The following is a 22,356-nucleotide window of genomic DNA, read 5'->3' as shown; positions in this document are numbered from 1 at the left end:
TTGCTGTGCTGCTGGATGGGCAGGATGGGTAGAGGCTGAATTATCAGCAAGGGCAGATTTCTCACAACAATGAAAGGGGGCTGAAGCATCTTTTGGAAGTAAGAGACATCCTTTGGAATTTCTTGTCTTTTCAAGTTCCTAGAACTGAGCCAAACTAAGATCCTGCTCAGGAAACAGAGCTTACACCTGGAAAATGCTAATATCTCCTAAATCTGTGGTATTCAAAAAGATTCCTCTTGGCCTTGGCTATTGATGACATAGGTTATATTAGTGATCTAGCATGAGTTATAGGATAGAGAGAGCCAGAACAGGGCTGGAGGTGGGGTTCACTTGAAGATGGGGTTTCCTTGCAGTCAGAAGTACCTGTGAGCACTTATTGTGTACCTACAGTATGGAGTGAGAGATAGCATGGTAGTCAAATGATTAGAAATCATGAGATGAACATATAAGACACTTGGGAGTCTGTGTGCCAAGACAAACATACACAATTACAAAATATTTTTCATATAAATTAAGTCAGAAAAATATTAATTGTTCATGGGCAGGCAGAGCCAACACAAAAAAGACAATTCTACATAAATTAATCTACTCAGTCAACACAATACCAATGAAACCATCAAAAACCAATTTTTATAGAGCTAGAAAAAATACTAACAAAATTCATCTGGAAGAACAAAATGTCAAGATGTCAAGGGAATTAATGAAAAGAAAATGTGAAGGAAGATGGTCTAATTGTATCAGATTTCAATCTGTTTTTTAAAGTCATAATTATTAAAACAATTTGGTATTGGCTTCCACTCATTTTTTAGAGAATGGATAAACAAATTGTAGAGTGGTGCATCAGTGGAATGGATTAAGTATATACAATACACTGTAATAAATGCCCATAGTCATTTCTAAGTTGCTAAGGCAAAAACTCTGATAAAAACTTCTGGGAAAACTGGAAAACAGTATAGCAGGAATTAGGTATAGATTAATATTTCACGTTTTATACCAAGAGACAAAAAAGGGTCATCTCACAAACAAATTAGTGGACTCTACATAATTTACTTGTCAAATCTTGTGCAATCCTCTTAAACATACTTCTATATTTATCATATAAGTCTTTCCAGGCTTCTCTGAAATCATCCTGCTCATGATTTCTCATAGAACAAAAACATTCCATTCCATTTATTATATTGTAACTTCTTTAGCCATTTCCCAACCGATGGGCGTCTACTCAATTTCCAATTCCTTGCCATGAAAAAAGAGCTGCTACAAACACTTTTGCACACGTGGATCCTTTTACCTTCTTTGTGATCCCTTTGCTATTCAGACTCATTAGTGACACATAGTAGATCAAAGGATATGTAGTTCAATAGACCTTTGATTATAGTTCCAAATTGCTCTCCAGAATGGGTGGATCAGTTCACAACTCCACCAACAATGTGGTAGTGCCCCAGTTTTCCCATATCCCCTCCAATATTTATCATTATCTTTTCCTGTCAACTTAGCCAGTTTGAGAGGTAGGTAATGGTATCACAGAGTTGTCTTAATTTGCATTTCCATAATCAATAATGATTTAAAGCATTTTTTCATATGACTAGAAATGGCTTTAATCTCTTTAGCTGAAAATTGTCTGTCCATATCCTTTGACCTTTTATCAATTAGAGAATGACTTGTATTCCTATAAATTTCACTCAGTTCTCATATATTTTAGAAAGGAGGCCTTTATCAGAAACATTGTAAAAATTGTTTCCCAGTTATCTGCTTCCCTTCTATTCTTCCCTGAATTAGTTTTGTTTATGAAAAACCTTTTTAATTTAGTGTAATCAAAGTTATCTAGTTTGCATTTCACAATGTTTTCTAGCTCTTTGACCACAAATTCCTCCTTTCTCTACAGATCTGACAGGTAGACAAACTCTTGCTTTACTAATTTGCTTATAGTATCACCCTTAATGCCAGACTTTGTTTTTAAAGTTAGTTACTGTATACTTTTGAAGAGTCCTTTGTTGAAAACATTCCCTGACTCAGAATCTATTTTCATTTCATACAAGCAGTCCTCACACTTTTCTCAATCTCACTTTGTCCCCATGAAGCTTAATAGCTCTCTTGGACAGGTATTGGGATGGTCCATGTGGGATCATTGAATGTATGACTCAGGAATGAGATAGTGGAGGATGATTCTAGCAATAGTCAAAGTCCCGTTTGATTTCTGGGTCTTCAGTGACTCTTTTCCCATTCTTGTTTTTATCCTCATATTCCTTCTTCCTTCTGGGGAAGAATCAAGCCCATTGTATTGTATTTGTTTTGCAACAATTGGCTATCACAGGAATAGTTCAACAAGCTTGTGTGTTTGTGCCCAGTAGCACAAACCCACAGCATGCTTTGCTGGTCTTTGGGAAGTCCATCATAGAAGTCCATTATGTGGGGGTGTTTCATTCTGAAAATTGCCCAATTTCTACTTGATCCTTGACTATCCCTTCTGTGCAATACAAGATGAATCTCCCTGCTCTTTCTCCAATCCTAGCACCCCACCCACATACTCAGACAACCCACCCTTCCACTACACACAAGCACACACACATATTTTCAAGTGAACAGTTTAACTTGAATGTTCCTCTTCATCTTCTTTCAATTCGGAAGCACCTGCCCAACTTCCCCTTTTAAGGACTATTTGATTTCAGTAACACATGCATTGGGAAGCTTTCTCTCTACTCCTAGTTAAGAACTCTGCATGTGACTGTTCATTGAACCCGGGAAATGCAACAGGGAGCGATGTCCCCCGAGACCTTTCCAACAAGTCCTGTTGACTAAGCCTTTCTTAGGCTGGAAGGATCCTACTGGAAATCAGACTTCAGAATCTCTTTCTGCAACTCTAGGTAAAATGTGGTTTGTGATGAGTTAGAAGGATATCTTCCAGTTAGGATGGATCTCATTTCCTTTGCTTGTTCTCCTGATATTTCTTGCGGGGACTCCTTGAGATTAGGGGAAAAAAATGCTCTGAGGAATTCATTAGTTCTAGATCCAGAATTCTATGGAGTTCTAGATACAGAATCTATATTTCTTCAGTTACAGTGGAATTTCATCTCCAGTTATGGATTCAGTTAGTCATCCATCCATCTATCCATCCATTCATTCATTCAGTAAGCATCTATTAAGCACCCCTTCCCCTTTCATCTAGTTGGGTGTGCCATTATCATGAGATGACAGAAGCAATCAGTCTGTGAGATTTCAAGCTCTCTGCTGGATCTGTGGCTCCATTTAGCCTGGCATAGTGGGAAGCAACATGGATGGAGATCAGGAAGCCCAAGTCAAATCTTGCCTCTGACTCAAGCTGTCTATGGGAGCCTCATAAGTCCCTCAATGATCCAGGCAAGTCTCTAAGATTCTGAGGTCCAAATGAGTTGCCACTCTGACTTATTTGCTGTATGAGTTCCCCTCATGAATCAAAATCATGGGGCAGCTAAGTAGCCGAGCAGATAGACCACTGGGCCTGGAGTCAGGAAGAACTGAGTTCAAATTTAGCCTTATTAATTGGCAAGTCTATACCTTGGTTTTATAGTTCTATTATAAAATGGGAATAATAACAGCATCTATCTGGTAGGATTGTTGTGAGGATCAAATGTGATAATAATTGTAAAGTGCTTAACACCATCCTGGGCACATAGTAAGTACTATATAATAATGATCATAACAACAACTGACAATTATATAGTGTTTATTATGTACTAGGCACTGTGCTGAGGGTTTTCCACATTACTATAAATGTTACCTGTTTGATGAAGAACAATCCAGCTATATCACACCTCCTGACCATCTAAATTAGAAAATCTTGACCTTTTGAGTAACATAGATTCCTGTGGAGTGAATCTCTGGACGACTAATTGGAATCATATTTTTAAAGTTATAAAATAAAATGCATAAGATTACAAAAAAGCAATTACAAAAAAGCAATTATATTGAAATATTGCTATCTATATATTTACACACACACACACATACACACACACACACACACACACACACTTTTTTAAGTTCACAGACCTCAGATTAAGAGTTTCTGACTATACTAACTTTCCCTTTTCTGATAGTGGTCTGCCTGGAGCTCTCTGCAAGAGAAGACCCCCTAGAATAGCCTTTTCAATTTCCTTAACTCACTCTTACCTCTTACCCTCTGTTTTGAGAAATTAGAGGCTTTGGAATCATTCCTATTCTCCAGCCAAACTGGTTCTCTAGCTAGTTTAGTGGTCCACTTTCTGGATGATCCCAATACAAGTTAACCTGCTTTCAGAGATGGCGGAAGGTGGATAAAAAGAAACTTGATGGGGACATAAAAGGGGTTAAGATAGTCCTCATATTAACAGTTCATCCTTTCTGGCTTCCTTTCCATTGTTGCTGAGAACAGGACTTCAAAAGATATGATGAGTGACCATTTTTTTATTCTACCCAAGAAGGAAGGGGGGATAGTGAATTGTGGGTAGGCTAAAAGCCTTCACTTTTTCCGACAGCAACACTGAGAGAAGATTTATTAGAGAGGGGGAAGTCACCTCAAAAGGGCAGAAAATTTCTAGGAATCAGCCTAATGCATTGTTAGTGAAGCTGTGACTTGGTACAACCATTCTGGAAATGTATACAAATAAGGTGACTGAAATGTCCATATCTTTTGATCAGAGATTCCCCCTACCTGTCTTTTATTCCAAAGAAGTCATTGGCAACAAAGAAAGACTCCATTTACAACAAAATGTTGAAAACATCATTATGATGATGATGGTTAATAAAATATATAAATATATATATATATATATATATATATATATATATATATATATATATATATATATGATAGAATAAAGCAGATGCCTCTTTCTTAGAGAATGGATAAACAAATTGTAGGAAATGAATGTCAGAATACTACGGTGCTATAAGAAATAAAAAAAGTATGATTGGAAAAAAAGAAAAGAGTCTTATGAACTAAATATAGAGTGCAATAAACAAATCCAGGAAAATGATGTATCCACTAACTATGCTAACAAAATTTAAAAAAAATTAATTGAAATCTTTTATATCATCTAAATTTCTCACATATTTTCCTCTTCATTCTTCCAAAGAACCATCCCTATAATCAATTTTAAAGGGAAAAAAAGAGAAAAAAGAAAAAAAATCAGCAAAACCCATTGATATATATTCAAAATATTTCAAAATATATGCAGTGTTCCAGACCTGTAGATCTTCTATCTCTTCTCATTTCTGTTGATGAATCAGGTAGTCAATAAGCATTTGTTATTATATGGCAGAAATTTTGCTAAGTGCTGAAGATGCAAAGAAGAGAAAAAAGACAGTTCCTTTTGCAAGGAGCTCACAATCTCATGGGGGAGACAAAATGCAAGCATTGATGTACAAACAAGCTCTGTATGAAATAAACTGGAAGTAACAGAGAAGAAGCATTTAAGAAGGGTTGGAAAAGACGTCCTATAGAAAGTAGGATTTTAGCTGGGACTTAAAGGGACTCTTCAGAAGGAAGAAAGAAAGAGAAAGAGCATTCCTGGCAGGTGGCCCAGCCAGAGAGGATGCCCAGAGATAAGAAATGTCTTATTCATGGAACTCAGAGCCTGGTGATGGGAATAAAGTGTGTGAGGCTGGAAAGAGATGAGGAAGCAGGCTAGGAAGGGCTTTGAGTGCTAAATAGCATTTTGAAATTGATCTTCAAGGCAACTGGGAACCCCTAGCGTTTATTTGAGTAGGAGGGGTGACGTGATCAAAAGAGCATTTTAGGAATGTCTTTTCTTGGGATCCACGCTTCTTCTTTGTAATTGTGCAACATTCATTTTCAATTGTGTCAAAGTCTACCCCAGCCCAAGCAAAGCTGAATATTGCAAAATTATAACAAATCTGAGAAGAGGCATGAGACAATATTGCCCTCCATTTCCTCTATAGTAGTCAGTAACACAGGTGTGAAATATTGCAAACATAGCGTTTTTAAAAATTGCATTGGTTGGTTTTGCTGATTTTTTTCCTCTTCTTTCTTTTCTTTTTCTGTAATAAAGCCTAGCTCTTTGGGAGGAGTGATAGAAGGAGAAATGTAAGGAAATCTAGTCAATATAAAAGCAACACTAACAAAAATCTGTTAAAAAACCTACCTCTGCTTTTCATCTCACTACTTCATGTTATTAGGTTCACATAGTTTTGATTTGGAAGAGTCATCTGGTCCAACTCCTTCCATGGAGGAAATTGAGATTTGGATTGATGCAAAGGAGATTGAAGTGGTTATCCAGGGAGGAAGTAGCCCCCTCAGGGTTGGAGTTCACCCAAGTTTGTGAATTCCAAATCTTATCTTATTTTACTTTCGATGGCTTACACAATTCTGTATCTGGCAACTCTGAGAACAGAATGGCATAACTAAGTGATTCTCTGAACATTTTTGACTCTATTCAGTTTGAGAGCAGCCTGGGATTGAACACTGTGAGTGTGATCATCTCACAAATTGTATTTTATAATCTCTGGGCAGTTTTGTCATTGCATAATTCTTCTTTCAGCTTTGTGCCACTGAGTCTGAGGTCTGTTCTGTGGTCTCTCATCTTTATAGTGAGTGTTGCTTGAGCTGGGTGTGAACATGAATTCTCCATTCTCTATCTGAGAATATAACTTTCTCTTATGGTTGCCTGAAGGACTCTGAGGGCCTTTGGGAATGGGCAGATAGATTCTGGTCTTGGAAGTCTTTAACTTTTGGAAAGTTCACCTTTTCTCTGGTAACTTAAGACTTTATGGATAAGGTTTATAGAGAAACATGGACTTTATCTTCAGCATCTTCCTCTCTCTCATTTCACTCCCATAAAAACTACTTTGGCTCATGGATTTAGAACAAAGAAGAGCCTTGAAGATCATCCAGTCCAATGTCCACATTTTGTGCATGGATACATGTTGGATGTGTTGGGTATGTGAGTGAATGAGTGAGTGTGTAGATATTCCTAAGATTTGAGCTTGTTTCTTCTAGGACATCATTGTCTAATGTGGAAATCCTAGGGTTTTCCATTAAAGTCACATACCTCGAATATAGTGTTTCACTCACTATCTGATGGCTTTCCTGTGGTATCCTTAGGAAGGTCTCATAGGACCATGGGGAACATGTGGAGCAGACATAGTCACTTCTATTTGGGATGTGTGGTGACATGGGGAAATGGTACTATTTCTAAGGAAGCTCCTTGCACTAATGCCAGTCAACAATTCCTCTGCCATGGCTGGGCTCGGAGAGTTCCCTGGGAATACTGAGAATGGGGTGATTGGTTATTATGTGTCTGAGGATGAAATTGACCCCAGGTTTTCCTGCTTACATGCTAGGTCTCTTCCTCTATGTCATGATAGCCGCCCTTGCCTTGATTCATGGATTTAAAAAAAAAATGGAAAACTAGAGGTCCAAGAAGTTCCTTCATATCAGATTTTCAGGCAGGACCAAACCTGAGACTGGAAACCTAGTTGTCTTATTTCTACCCTTAGCCTTAACTAACTTTGGTAACTTTCTTTCCTTTTCCTTAAATTTCTCACCCCTCACTCTTTCCTGTTCTTTTCTTCTTTAATATTCTCTCTCTCCAAATGATATTTCTTGTTGTCTGTCTAGACTATAAATGGCTCGTGCTGGTCTTCCTCTTCTTGGAATTTACCATCGCCATCTTCCTTTCATGATTTGGCTATCATGAGACCTTTGTCCCCAGAGTGGGGTAAGTGCCTGGTGCCCCAAAGTACTTTACCAGTGTGATGCTGGCAAAGGGCCTGAACTGGTCATTAAAGAAGCTCTGTAAGCTTGTGAGAGAGTGTGCAAGGAAGACACAACTTCTCCTCTGGGATACAGCCCCTCCTGAGTTACTGGTGTCTCTATCTCATGCACCTCTGGACATTGTAGCCTATTTTCCAGGAGCCATTGGGAGGCTAACTGGCAGGTCCATACTCAACAGCTGCTGACTGCTTTCCTACCACCAAAAACTTTCTTCTCCTCCTCGATGAAGCAGGAATAACATCTCTAGTAAGGATAAAGGCAGGAGAGGAAGAGTCCTCCATTTGCTCTAAAAGGGAAAAGCAGTGGATGAGCTATGGAGGAAAAGGGGAGGAAAGGTCAGCAGGGTATATGTTCAGAAGCTGGGCTTGGGGGCAGCATCCCCTGCAGCTGTCCTCCAGGGCCAGACTCTCCAGGCTTTCCGGTCAGAGATTTATGGAATGGCTTCTGTTGACTTTGCAGCTCATCCTCATGATGCCTTTCTCTCCCCTGTGCAAGAAGTCCCAACTGCTGAAACAGGAAAAGAAGGGCTGGTGATTCAGCGCTCAGATGCTGAGGAGGCCACGTTCTCAGGAAGCCAGCCACATTGTGACATTTGAAGAATGAGCTTCCCCATCACCAGGGATGGTGCTTTATTAGAATGGACATTTCTCAGCTAAGGATGGGATGATGATTTTGTTTTCCTGAAAGTCTTTGATAAAACAGCCACCTCAGTCTTGGTCATGGGCCCTTTCTCACTTTCCTTTCCAGGCAGAACAATCTACTAATTCCCGAAAGGGCTGTCACTGGGCAGAATCAGCAGAATCTTCATTGGATCACCCTTTTCCTCAGCTTCCCTCTATGTATCATACACTGTGACAGCATGCTGAAGGTCATGGTCACAGAAGGGCAGAGCGAGGGAGGAAGATGCATGAATTTGGAATGGAAATGCACCATTAGATCACTTCTAGTCCATGTCCCCTTCTTTTTCAGATAAGGAAATGAGGCTGAAAGAGGAAACCTGACAAGGTCAAGATTAAATGACTAAGAAGTAGCACAGCTGGGATGAATCTTTGATTTCAAGTATTCTTTCCACTGTGGCATGATCCCTCCTGTGATGATAAAGGGGTAAAAAGGGAAGAAAAGTTCTTCAGCTTCAGGAACTTTGTGCTACTATTACCTGGGAGAAGTGGAGCCATGGATTCTCCACTAGAAGTGCTGGGATCCAATTGTATATTTTTGTTTCTTATCTACCCCATCCCTTTTCCGGGCTGACTCTAGACAGGAAGATAGAACAAGACACACTTGGAAATAACTCTGACATAAAACTCACATCTATTAGACTGACCAAAATGACAGAAAAGGAAGAAATTCTTGATGGAACATGGAAAAATTAGGAAACTGATGTTCTATTATGTGGGCAGCTAGTTAACACACTGGATAGAACTTTGGACCTTGGAGTCAGGAAAACTCATCTTTGTGCGGTCAAGCTTAATCTCAGCCACTTACTAGCTGTGTGATACTGAGTAACTCACTTGATTTTAATTAATTTCCTTAACAGAGAAATAAACTGGAAAAGGAAATGACAGATCATTCCAATATTTTTTCCAAGAATACCCCAAATTTAGGTTATGAAGAGCAAGACAAGACTGAAATAACCAAAGAACAGTAAGAAGTGCTATTGGGGCCCTTGTGAAATGGTTCACTCATTCTGGAGAATAATTTGGAAAGAATTGTTGAAGGACTGTGTCTATAAACCAAAGCAAAGAGATGCTCCAGTCTCAAATGAAACAGTCAGCCTTAGAAATTAAAAAGTAATCTATACCAACTGACAGGTGGGAAGAAATCTGAAACTCTGGACTGTGGACTGGCCCAGAATGCATCAGTAACCAGCTGTGGGACTCAAGGTAGCTGTGTCCAGGGCAGGACCTGAAACTTCAGAAGCTCATAAGCAGAGATAATAAGAAGATTGGAAAACTGCTCAGAAATTGATTATGGAGAAGCTCTGATCATACATTACTTGGCAACTCTAGTGTAATACTAAGTACCATTGTCAAAATGTTGAAAATTGTAGGTGCCAAAGAGCCAGTGAATCTATCATAGTAATAGGTCAAAGAGAAGAGTCAGCATTTGTGTTTAATCATGAACACAGGCTCTACCTGAGTAAGAACTAGAGGATAGACAAAAATCTCAGGGTCTACCCCTCTACCTAAGTCAAAGCACCTGAGAGCCCCCCCCAAAACCTCTAAATACCCAATTCTAGCATCACGGAAAAAATGTACTCATTTATCTTTAATATAAAGTGCAAAATTAAGAAATGGGAAAAAATGAACAAAAAAACTCCCCTAAAAGAGCAAGATAATTAAAAATTACTATGGTTGCAGGGAAAATCAAGAGAAAAAACAAACAAAAAATTATGATGTCATAAAATCAGATTACAAGCAAAATGTCAAAGAAAAAATGCTTATTAACTTAAATGAATGAAAATTCTCAATTTTTTCTGAAAACATTCTATGTGTCATTTCTTATTAGCACAATGATGTTCTATCACAATTACGTACCACACAACTTGTTCAGTGATTTCCAAATTGATAGGAATTTCTAATTTTTTGCCTACTGAATTTTTAGTAGAGACAGTAGTGCATATCAAGAAAGTAGCCTATCCTATTTATTTTTTTGAGGAGGGCTCAGAATTTCATTAATCTACAAAGTTATTCTGTGCTCAGAAAATATTCATATTTCTCACAAAAAGAAAACAGATAGTAGAATGTTGCCCAATAAGGAGTGATGGGATATCATATGGATAAATAATATCACTTCAAAAATGTTTTTAAAGGAAATAGGTTAACTTCCGAAATAGGAAAACTTGATCATTTTTAATTTTTTTGAAAAATCTTTTGAAAATCAGCTACTAATATTTACATGGTATGATTCCCAAAAGTAGTAGCAGAGAACAAATAAGACAATACTTCAATCGACCATGACTTAACAATTACATAAATTATACAAAGGAAGGAAAGTCATAATAACTTCTTAAACATATTCGTTGATAACTAATCATATTACTCAGCAAAATCACTGGGTCTTATACATGCTCCAATAAATCTTCTCTCAGGGTTATCTTCATTTCTCCAACAATATTTGAGAAATGTAATGATTGATATCAGATTCACAAATTGAGAAAATATTAAAGTTCCCATTTTGTAAATAAGAAATCAATAACTCAGGGAGTTGGATGGATTTATCAAAGGTTACAACTGGAAACTTGACATTCATACCTGTAAATTAATTGATTTATTGCAGCATTATTTTAAATCATAACTTATCTACTAAGTGTCTGTCATATGTAAAATATTTCAAGATAACAATTGATCTATTTCTACTCAGAAATCATGCAATATGCATGCTTTCAAAATGCCATAAGAGTCAGTTGAAAACGAAAGAGATTGTGTTAACAGAAAATAGAAGGCAGAGTTGGTAGATAAATTTAAAATATTTTGTTAAGACTATGGCAGCTAAGGAGTGACATCATTGGTGATGGAGAATTTGGTGAGGAAGAGGTAGTAAGGAAGAACTTGGGACATCCTGACTTCTCAGGAAATAACTTTCTTTTTAAGTATTCCTATAGTATTTTGTTTTGATCTTAGAAGGATCACAAAGCACTTGGGAGCAAAGATACAAGTGAGAATCCCGGCACTGGAGGTCAAGATGGCAAAGACTTCCAAGGCCACGATGGCCTTGCCCTTGGAGCTCTGGTAGGAGGGCAGGAAGGAGATCCAGACGCTGCAGAACACAAGCATGCTGAAGGTCAGGAACTTGGCTTCATTGAAAGTGTCTGGCAGGTTCCTGGCCAGGAAAGCCACAGTGAAGCTGGCCAAGGCCAGCAAGGCCATGTAGCCCAGGACACAGTAGAAGGTGAGGAGGGAGCCCTCATTGCACTGGATGATAATGGAGCCAGGCTCAGAGTGGATGTCCATCTCCAGGAAGGGGGGGTATGTCCCAAGCCAGATGCCACAGAGACCCATTTGGATGAGGGTGCAGGTAAAAATGAGAGAGTAAGATGTTGTGGATCCCAGCCAGCTCTGGAGCCTGCTCCCTGGTCGGGTGGCCCTGAAGGCCAGAACCACAGTGATGGTTTTAGCCAAAATGGAGGAAACGGCCACTGTGAAGACAACTGCAAATGTGGTTTGGCGCAGCAGGCAGGTGGCTGTGGTAGGATGGCCGATGAAGAGCAGGGAGCAGAGGAAGCAGAGGCTGAGGGAGACCAGCAGAGTGTAGCTGAGACTGCGGTTATTGGCTTTGACTATGGGGGTGTCCCTGTGCTTCAGAAAGACCCCAAGGACCAGCACAGTGAGCAGGGAGAAGCAGATGGCTGCACAGGCCAGAGTCATTCCCAGAGGTTCCTCATAGGCCAGGAAGGTCACAGTCCTGGGTAGGCAGCGATCTCTCTTCTTATTGGGATATTGATGTTCAGAGCACTGCAGGCACTCCTCTGCATCTGTGAGAACCACAACAAAAAGCATTTCACTCTATCATATATAGATAAGAGTTTTTCTAATAATGCAGTTTTAGTTATTCTACATCAAACAGCCTCATTTTGTAGTACTTATTTTAAGTCAGAAAGACAAGAATTCTAGAAGCTGAATAGAAAAAACATATTTCCGTATCTTCATTTGGAGCTCCACATATGAATAAAACAGTATAGTGAAGGTATTGATTCTCTATTATACAATCACTAAATATAATATTAATGCCTTCTAATATTACACCACACAATGAGATCTGAAGGTTCTCTTCATAGATCTTCACAGATCCTATATTTTCAGAGTAGAAATGAGACATTGAATCCATTTCTTCTGCCACATTTTTCATACTTGGAAAGCCAAGAACTATTAATAAATTAGATGATCAAGACTTTGTAATGTCCTTTTAATGCAAGGTTATCACTGAATCTTCTGGGTTGTTACGGTAAAATGTTCTGCTTATATTAATGAAATATTTTTCATATGTTTTATTTAAAACTATTGATTTTTTTAAAATCAGAAACAATATTGTGGACATTTGACAATGGTTTTCTACTTTCTACCATTCAGTAAGTGAGGATTTCAAAACTGTTTCTTTCATGTTTCTACTCATCAGTGTTACATGTATGCATTATTCCAGGGATAATTACTCTCACAAAGACTGTATCTTACATATTATTCAATAATTTATCTCATCCCATGCTCAAAAAAGAAAAGAAAGAATTATTCTGAGAATGCCATGGAAAGAAAAAATGTAAAGGCCAACTTTTTACGTCTTAATGCTACACCTTTATATAGCTAAAATTGTATGCAATGACACAGATGAGTATTTTTTCCAAGAAGTTTAAGAAAAAAGTGAAGATGACAAATCGACTTTTTATTAATTGCAATATTGTCATAAATATTATTAATTATATTATGATGAGAGAAATTAAAACATAAAGATAGGAAAGGAAGAAGTAAAACTATCCTTATTTTTGAATGGCATGGAAATCCTGGGAAACAAGAATAGACAATAACAGGTAAAATTACTAGAATCATCAATGAGGCTTCCCAGTAAATAAACCCTTAGCAACTCTACATTTTTAGGTAATGAAACATCCAAAAGTTTAAAATAGAAAATAAATTCCATAACAAATAATTGCAAAAGACATAAAATATCAGGATGTTTATGCAAACATTAAAAATCCTTACCATGAATCAATTATGAAGAATTTAAAGAAACACATAACAATTATATGATTGGAGAGATTTTTTAATCTTCTAAATTGACTGGAATTATATGAATACAAATAAGACAAAAGGATGCCATGGAGGTCAAAGTTGGTTCACAAAGGAAAGAAGACACTGCGTTTAGTGAACTGACAAAGCCATTGAGAAAACCAAGGTAAAGCTTTTGGACATACCAATTTACTAAGCAATGCAAGTCAATTACATAACTAATCAGGACCAGGTCAACTCAGTGTTGGCAATGGACTATAAATACTGTGGTGTAGGGAAGGGGAGAAAAAATTTTTATACAATTTTTTGTGAACCAACTTGTTTCAGTCAAGACTACAATTCCAAGGAAAAGAACCTTTCAAAAACTTTCTCCAGAATTCTCTTTTATGGAGGGATGTTTTCGAGAAGGTTGTTTCTAGACTCCAGACCCCTATTCTCAATGCCAAAGCCATCTAATTTAGGTAATATCTAGACTTTATGTTTTAGATTATTTAAATTTCCCTAAAGATTTGAGAAGAGTAAGTTTAAGTTTTATTTTTAAGCTTTACCACAGAAATGGGGAATTTGCAATTGGGCAATATGTAAAGCCAAGCATTAGGGAGTCTAATAGTAGTAAAATGATACTAGGTTCTCTTTGGATAGATTTTTGGTATCTTGAACCAAAGGATTCTCTTGATAATTATAGAAATGACAAAAAAAACCCCATAATGTATTAAATAAAAAGGATTTAATAAGTACACTATTATTTTAACTCAGAAAATATTATTTTGGTGAAGGAAAAGTTACTTCTGGTTAAGATTCTCCTCCTCCACCAAAAAGTAAAATGTCTACTACTTTGAGAGGACAATTTATCATTAGGAATTCACCTGTGTGATTGGAAATCTTCCCTTGGGGGCATGCGATACAATCAAAGCAGCATATAGGCTGGTCTTCAAGGATTGTCTTCTTGAATCCAGGGCCACACTTCAGACTGCAAATAGAAGTTGGAGTCTGTGTTTCCATAACAGAAAGGAAGACAATGTCTTTGTAAGGTAAGAATGACTGTTGAAAGTGGATATACTATGGTCAAGAGGGTTTCATTTCTCTCCTATGGAAAACATTCAGAGCAAAGTATTTGCAATTCTGCAGGACAAAAATGATGTAATTCTCAATGTCAAATTCTGTCTGTATTTTCCATCTTCCACTCCAGATCATCTTTTCCTCAATAAGCCTGCACAGATTCTCCACTAGGCACAATTATGTTCCTTGATTTTTTTTTTAACTGTAGTATCTTGTGGCATATTTTGATACTGAATACTGATGTATTTTTAAAGTGCATTCTATTTTTCAATAGGTAATTGACAACATAGGAGGAAATATTTTTGTGTTTTCATAAAATATCCTGAATGTTTGAGGGATTATTTTTTTTTAGAGGTTATCCACTGTAATGTACTAATTAAAGAATACTGATTGATTGAGACTAAATGAGTATCAGATGTTGTGTTGACCCTACTCTGGGGACAACTGTAAAGAGTTTGGTGGAAATTATCAAATCACATAGATAATTAACTATATATAATGATGCATATGTTTGACATCAGCAAAAGATATAACCATACTTAAATGAAGAATCTGCATTTTGTGGTGGTTGTTATCTTAGAAGAAAAATTTCCTAAGAACATAAAATATCTTCGCAATGATTATTCCCTTTTAAAAATTATTATTTTTATTCTCCAGATGTCACTTTCTCTTTATCTACTTTGGTTCATTTTTATAGCAGGAGAATTATATGAGACTTACAAAAAGTAAGAGATCTATTCTAGATCATTTTACTTAGAACCATTGGTTCAATTCAACTCAATTTCGTTCATTTCAACAAATACCAATTTATCCCTTACTACATGAAGATCACCATTCTCATCAGTGGCAGAGGTAAAACTGGGATTCTAATAGTAGTAAAATACTGATTCTGAGTTCAGAATACTCCCTCTCACATCAGTGTGCTTGCCTTCTCAGCCTTCCTTTTCTCTGGAAGCTTGTCTTTTCCAAAAATCAATATATTAAAAATAGTTATTGCTATTTTGACTCTTTCTTCAATATTTTTTTACTTTAAATCCACTTAATCCATAATGATCTATCTACTTAATTTTGAAATCTGAATTGAATTTTTCTTTTTTGGTCTGAAATGCACAAGTCAACTATGTTAATTTTTAGTTTAATTGTTAAAATCTCAGTCCTTCATGGAAAAAAAAAGTTCTTTTACAGATTATTTAATATAAGGAATACTAAATTATCAGAACCTAAAAGATGAAATAATTTTTTTCTGATCAAGTTAACTTCTAAAACCATTATCATTCCTTGGGACATAGTATCGGGAGACATGACCTTCATAATTGTTGGATTCTAGATATGGGGTAGTCTTTGGTGCAAAAGGAACCTTTGGGGAAAAGAATTCCCCACTCTCCATCTATTTTTCAAACTTGCCCACTTGATTTGGGATAAGGACCAATCATGTCAATTCTTTCCAACTAAGGAGCATCATGTAACTTAGTTGGAAAGAATTTGAAAGAAGAATTGAAAAAAAAAAATCAGAGGTCTGTCTTAAAGCAAAAAAGAAGAGAAAGTGGATGCTATCACCCTGTCACACATATTTCCAGTGCTTGTGGGGAAGATCCTAGTGCCAATCAAGAACTAACAGTGTCAAGGACTCTAAACAGGCATGGTGATAAAACTTATATTCACTGGCCCATTACCTGAGAAAAGTCTTCTGGCCAATCTATTTCTTCTTCATTAATGCTGAATTCCTGATTAAGAGGGATCGCTTGACCTACTTTCACCAGTGTCTCAATAGAATCAGGGAAGGATTTGAAATTCAGAATATCGTATGTCTCAGCAGCCATCCTGGTTCCATTCCCACAAGACTTATCATTAGCATTGTTGACAGGATTGGTGCACTTCAGGAAGTGATGCATCTGAAGGGAAGGAGAGACAGTCATTATTCATTGGGGAAAGACTGATTCATGCTCATATCCCAGGATATTCCTCATAAGTGGGCTCTGAATTTGAAGCTTCCAAAAGTTCTCATTGTCTTTTTGCTTCAAATTTTAATTCTTGAGCTTCTCTTAGAGGTTTTTTTTTTCTGCTTTCCCATATCTAACCATAGACAATGGAAGAATAATAAAGCAAGTAAACAATTATTATAAATATAGGACTTAGTTCAAAAGCCATTTCATCTTCCTTTTGCCAAATCAATAATTTCTTCCAAATATCTCTTATGTCTTGCATTCAGAGTTCTTCCTAAAATGCGTGGTCACAGGAAATTCAGTTGTCTTTTATAAGCAGAAGCTTCTCATTTCTTCCTCATTAGATTGTGAGAGCTTCAAAAATAAGGCCTTTCTTCATATCCCCAGAACTCAGTACTTTTCCTAGGATAGAGTAGGTACTTAAAAACATGAGATGATGGATTGATTTTTAAGGGAATTTCTGTGTGTGTGTGTGCGCGGGGGGGGGGGGGGGGGGGGGGCAATTGGGGTTAAGTGACTTGTCCAGGGTCACACAGCTATCAAATGTTAAGTGTTTGAGGCTAGGTTTGAACTCGGCTTCACCTAACTCCAGGGCCAGTGCTCGCCCTATGCACTGCACCATTGTTCTTTTCTTTCTTTTGTTGATTTGTTACTACTTTCAAAAGTTTTTTTTTTTTAATAAAAAAGTTCAATATACACCTCTAATATTGTTGATAACATAACCAGATATGAAGAACAATTTGACATTCCTACTGAATACATAGAAGGAAAAGCAAATACTAATGCTTTATAATCTTAAAACATTTGAAAAATTCAGTGATACAAAATAAATAGGAAGGAGAATAATTTTAATGGAAGAAATTATGTAAGAAATTGCATAAAGATAAATTGTAAGAAAAGGAATCATTAAAACCATCTAAGACAAATTGGACAAGCTAAGGCTTCGATGAAAGCTAGCAAAATATTTTGGATACACAAGATCTAGTTTTCATTGTTCAATTGACAATATTCAAGAAAATTCGTTAGAGAGATGGAACATATAGAATGAGAAGGATGAAAACAGAGAAATGCAATCTCCATTATTCTTACTGAGAATTGTTGTGGTAAGGTTTCATTATCCAGTGAGAAAAGAAATTAATTAGAAATAATATTCTATGTTTGTTTTACAGTTATTGATTCCTCCAGTCCAACTCTTTACAACATCATGGACCATAATGGACCTGGTTTTTCTATCCTACATTATCTCTCCAATTCTGTCCATGTTAATGATCATGGTTTCCATGACACTATCTATCCATCTTATTTTCTGCTGTCCCTTCTTCCTTTTACCTTCAATCGTTTCCAACATTAGGGATTTTTTCCAATAAATCCAACTTTTTCTTTATGTCACCAAAGAATTTTAGCTTCATCTTCTAGGTTTGACTTTCCAGTGAACCATCTGGATTAATTTCTTGAACTTTTGACTGATTAGATTTCTTTGCTGTTGAAGAGACTCTCAAAAGTCAAAAGCATGAATTCTGTAGCATTCAGCTTTCCTTCTAGTTCAAATCAAATCTCATAACCATATATTGCTATGAAAAAACTATTGTTTTGTCTACATGAACCTTTGTCAGCAGAGTCTAATTCTGGTAATCATCACGTGTACCTCAGTGGTCAAGAATCTTTTAGAAGAAATAGAGTAGCCTTTGTAATATATCAAAGGATGAAAAAATAGTACAAAGCTTTCATCTCAAAAGTGACACCATGACTTCTATTATAATTTAAGAGAGTTCTGAACAGCATAGTAACACAATTCTATACTTCCACCACTGATGCCAAAAAGGTCAAAATTTCTCAGTTCTAGGAAGTCCTGCAACATCTTCTACAATAACATACCCCCAAAAAGCAAAAATCAAAAAACCTTGTCACATTCCCTGTAGAGGGAAAGCAAAAGAGAATTGGAAGAAAAGGCAAGTTTTGACTTGTAATACACAAAATGAAGAATGACAGAAGAAAGTTTACTTAAATACTATGCATTCCTTAATCCAGAACAAAAAATAACAAAAACGAATTTGTAATTATTTTAGAAATGATATCTCTGGTAAGAATAGTTATCTTTTTTTAGTAGAATAAGCATTTATATAATAATTATTATATGTCTGTGCGATGTAATTTACATATATCATTTACCTTCCAAGAAAGATCTGGATTTTGTCCAAGGTGTGATTTCTCTCTTGCCTCAGATTGGAGCATGTGATGGAGAGCATGGGCCACTAAATATACTGCATGGTAAACATTAGAACTCAGTTCTGTTATGATCCTGTCCAAATTTATAGAGAGTAATTTGGTTAAGGAAAGTCTTTCTAGGCATAAAGAATATAACATTTCCATATGATTTTCTTCTTTAAATTTGCAAGCAAAGACTGACTCCCAGAAATTCTTTAGGAAAATGTCCTCAGGAGTCACCCTGGGATTCAAGCTATTTATAAAATCAGTGAAACCTGGAAGCTCCCTTTGGCTATCAGAAAATATTATTGTACCATGGAAATGGCTCGAAACTTCAATATTAGAAAATGGAGAAAAATCCCAAGAAGAGGTGGTGACTAATACCTTCCCATAAATAACAAAATCAATCAACATAATAGAAAATTGATAAAGGGAGTCTGGATCTCCATAGGTGAAAATCACATTTGATGATGATGCCATGATCTTAGGAAAAAGTTTGAAATATTCATTATTTCCAATGTTTTGGGGCACTCTTTCCTTAAAAGCCACACAAAGACCATTCCTGACCATCTCCTCTTTGAGATTGCTGAAAAAAATTTCCCCTTTTGTGTCATCTGAAAGAACCACTCCAACCCAATTCCAGTCAAAATGTAGCATCAGTTGGATGAATGCAAGATGGAGAGTAGATTGTTTGCTGCCCATCTGATAGACATAAGGGTACTGGACCTTATCAGCCAGGAGAAGATCAAACAGGCCATAGCTGATCTAAATGGGAAAAAAAGAATACTGGGATGAAGATTTAAGTTCCTTCAGAGTAGGAATTTGTAGTCTTTCACTTTTGTGTATCAAGTAACAATCAATGACTTTCACAGAGCAACTAATGAATAAATAGATGCTTGCTTATTTTAAGTTAGAGTTTCACATCCTAAAATTTCATTATTATGGAATGGAATTACACTATTACACAACTAGATAGAAATTCTGAAAATGCACCTCATCTAGAACCCTTTCTCCATGGCTACATCAATCAATTACTAAATCTCAATACTGTCCAATGCTGGAAAACACAGTTTCCTCCAAAAAGAACATTTCTCTTTTATGCAACTTTACCAATTTGATTTTTTTTCTTAACTAGGTAAATAAATCAATATCTGGGGAACATTACCTTATTATCCCTATTTTATCATGTTGATTCCAGTAGAACATGCTTGCTTTCGCCTGCATAATCTGTTAGTTAAATATTTGAGCATTGTGACACATCATCCCTAACTCATCTCTCAACTCACATATCAGCATTTCATTTACTAAGTCTTTCTACTACAGGAATTCCACTCATCTAAGAATTTCAGGGAGACTAGTATTGTGCTGATTCATAGAAATGTGATCCAGAGCTTGGTCTAGGGGGAAAAGTTCTCTACCCCAGATCCCACCAGAGATGGGAGAGACCTCCTCATACTGAAATCTCCTGTCAAGGAAGGCATTACACATTACCACTGCCCAATTAGTAAGAGCTCTATGAGATAAGCAATGATTCACTACTCCATAATAAGGGAACATTCACACACCTCTAACCAGAAATATTTCCAGTGTCAGATCTTCAATCATGAGATTTGTTCTTCAGCAAGAGGTAATATCATAGGCAGAGAGTCTTTGTAATATTCTTCAGCCCTAATTTTCTAAGAATGAGATAAAGTAACTAGTAGTGAACCCCGTGTTTAATCAGGTCCCTAGTAACAAAATTAAATAGATATCCAGATGCAGATTCCCAAACTGATGTCCTTGTGACTTGAATACTCCAATGGCCAAATCTTGGGTTATTTTAACATTTTTCATCCCATGAAGTGGGAAGATGAGAAGTGTGGCTGGTAGAACTGCTCCATTCGATGACAAGTTATAACTACTTTATTCCTAGACTCAGATTTTTGGTAAAAAATACATAAAATATTGCCCACAAACAATGCAGAGTGAAATAAGAAAAACCAAGAAAACATTGTATTCAATACATCCAGTAAAGCACAAAATACCAATAATGTGATTCAAATAGACTCTCTGAAAAATAAAGCTATTCTAAGTAATAAATAACATAAATAACAAAAATAAAAATAAACAAATATACAAATAAATAAATAAAAAGAAAATCACCTTTCCAGGACATATGAATGAAAAGACTATCCACCTCCAGTGAAAGAACTGATCTATGGAATCATGTAGTGTATTGATTCACATATGTATTCAATTCAAATGTTTGTCTTCTGGAATGAGGAATAGGGAGAAAGGCAGAGATACAACTTGGAACTCAAAACAAACAAACAAACAAACAAACAAAAAAACAAACAACAAAATAAATATCCACTCTCCATTATGTGTCCCTGAGTTGATCTGAAAACTTATGCTGCAAATAAGGGGACACTATCCTATAGAAGTTAGGAATACCATCAGATATTTATGAAAAAATTATATTAAATGGAGCAAATGAGTGTTTAAGAACAACAAAATCTTTATCAATAAAAACAATACAAAGCCAACACACATTTGACGGAGTGTATCAATGATTACCAGTCTAAATAACCTACAGCATATACCACATTCATATTTATGACTCTTGATTAAAGAAAAATAAATAAGGATAGGAAAAATAGCAATGGAAAACTCACCAAATCTATATGATAATGCAAAAAGCAAAATAAACAAGGGATACAAGCAAAATGTGCAGCAAAATAAATAAGTTTATAAAAACCAAATACTTAACATGAAGATAAATGATGCTCTCTCTATATATATGTTTTATGAATATATGAAATTATACTTAAGGTACACATTACTATAGATATCATAATTTTGACAAGACACTGAGCAGGTAGTTTTAACCATCCTGAAACATGCAGTTTTTGATCCCTAAACCTGAGCCAGTCAATAATATAGAAGGATCATAATCATCACAATGATAATACATAAGACCTAAATCTACTGTTATAAGAGGTCTCACTGGGTAATCATCTTTATGTGTTCCTAGTCAAGTATCTATACTCAAAGTATAATGCTGATAAAGGATCTGCTGTTTTTAATACAAAGAACATAATGAATAAAAATGAATGACCATATTGGGCTTCCTTACCTGTGGAGCTTTATAAAGTGTGAGAATGGTGGCCATGGCCATGGCCAGTGTGGATGACAATCCTCCAATGACAGCCACTGAATTGGACTGCTTGTCACATCTATAATTAGGGATAGTTGGACCATTCCCTGACAGCCATATCAAGGAGCTCTCCACAGCTAGTTTGTAGTTGTGGAAGTTATTGAGCAGTTGGTATCCCAAGGTCAAGTTGGGTAACAAATGGGGATTCTTGTTAATTTCATCCACGGCAAATTGGAAAGTGAGAAAATGTTGGTAATGGTTGATCATTGAACTAAAGTGAAAGGAAAAATATAAATATTAAAAAACAGGAAAAACTCTGTATTCACAGAAATAGAAAGATCTCAACATGAATGGAATGTTGGACACAGAGTCACTAATTCTTGTCTTAAATTTTACCCCTTTACTAATAGAGTGGCCCTGGATAAATCATTTTACCACCATGAGCATCAATGTCCATATCTGTCAAATAAGAGACTTGGGTTGCACATCTTCTAAGACCTTTCAAGAACATATAAAAATATAAAGAAAAAAAATGAAGTGTAT

General features: G+C 36.3%; 2 protein-coding genes across 12 annotated transcripts in view; one reads left to right on the top strand and one right to left on the bottom strand.

Moving 5' to 3' along the window:
- The first annotated feature begins 3,026 nt into the window (after positions 1 to 3,026).
- LOC141546738 (vomeronasal type-2 receptor 26-like) overlaps positions 3,027 to 22,356 on the top strand; it is a 79,734-nt gene continuing 60,404 nt past the window's right edge. For 6 of the 11 annotated variants that reach the window (XM_074274748.1, XM_074274746.1, XM_074274739.1 and 3 more), the window contains exon 1: positions 3,027 to 3,354. Coding sequence is in view for 1 of the 11 variants with exons in the window: in XM_074274737.1 (XP_074130838.1) it covers positions 3,346 to 3,354 (9 nt within the window). In the remaining 10 variants the exon portion in view is untranslated. The remainder of the gene's footprint in view (positions 3,355 to 22,356) is intronic. The other 5 variants (XM_074274749.1, XM_074274747.1, XM_074274743.1 and 2 more) reach the window with 2 other exon arrangements.
- On the bottom strand, positions 11,320 to 22,080 carry LOC141546255 (vomeronasal type-2 receptor 26-like). The gene is made up of 5 exons (XM_074273930.1): positions 21,793 to 22,080; positions 19,245 to 19,442; positions 16,203 to 16,421; positions 14,316 to 14,511; positions 11,320 to 12,224 (listed from the first exon to the last, which is right to left on the bottom strand). Exons 1-5 carry the CDS (start codon positions 22,078 to 22,080, stop codon positions 11,320 to 11,322), a joined length of 1,806 nt encoding a protein of 601 aa, XP_074130031.1.

The sequence above is a fragment of the Sminthopsis crassicaudata genome, chromosome 6 (genome assembly GCF_048593235.1).
Source record: "Sminthopsis crassicaudata isolate SCR6 chromosome 6, ASM4859323v1, whole genome shotgun sequence".
NCBI classification, from domain to species: domain Eukaryota; kingdom Metazoa; phylum Chordata; class Mammalia; order Dasyuromorphia; family Dasyuridae; genus Sminthopsis; species Sminthopsis crassicaudata.
This window is presented reverse-complemented; position numbering and strand designations above follow the sequence as displayed.

Bases quoted from the DNA above. Each gene is read 5' to 3' on its own strand.
- LOC141546255 (XM_074273930.1), bottom strand. From the start codon at position 22,080: ATGATCAACCATTACCAACATTTTCTCACTTTCCAATTTGCCGTGGAT. The intron at 14,512-16,202 runs GTAATGGGCCAG...CACTTTCAACAG, and splicing joins GGCCAGAAGACTTTTCTCAG to TCATTCTTACCTTACAAAGA. The intron at 12,225-14,315 runs GTCCTCTCAAAG...TGGTTCTCACAG, and splicing joins TGAATTCCTAATGATAAATT to ATGCAGAGGAGTGCCTGCAG.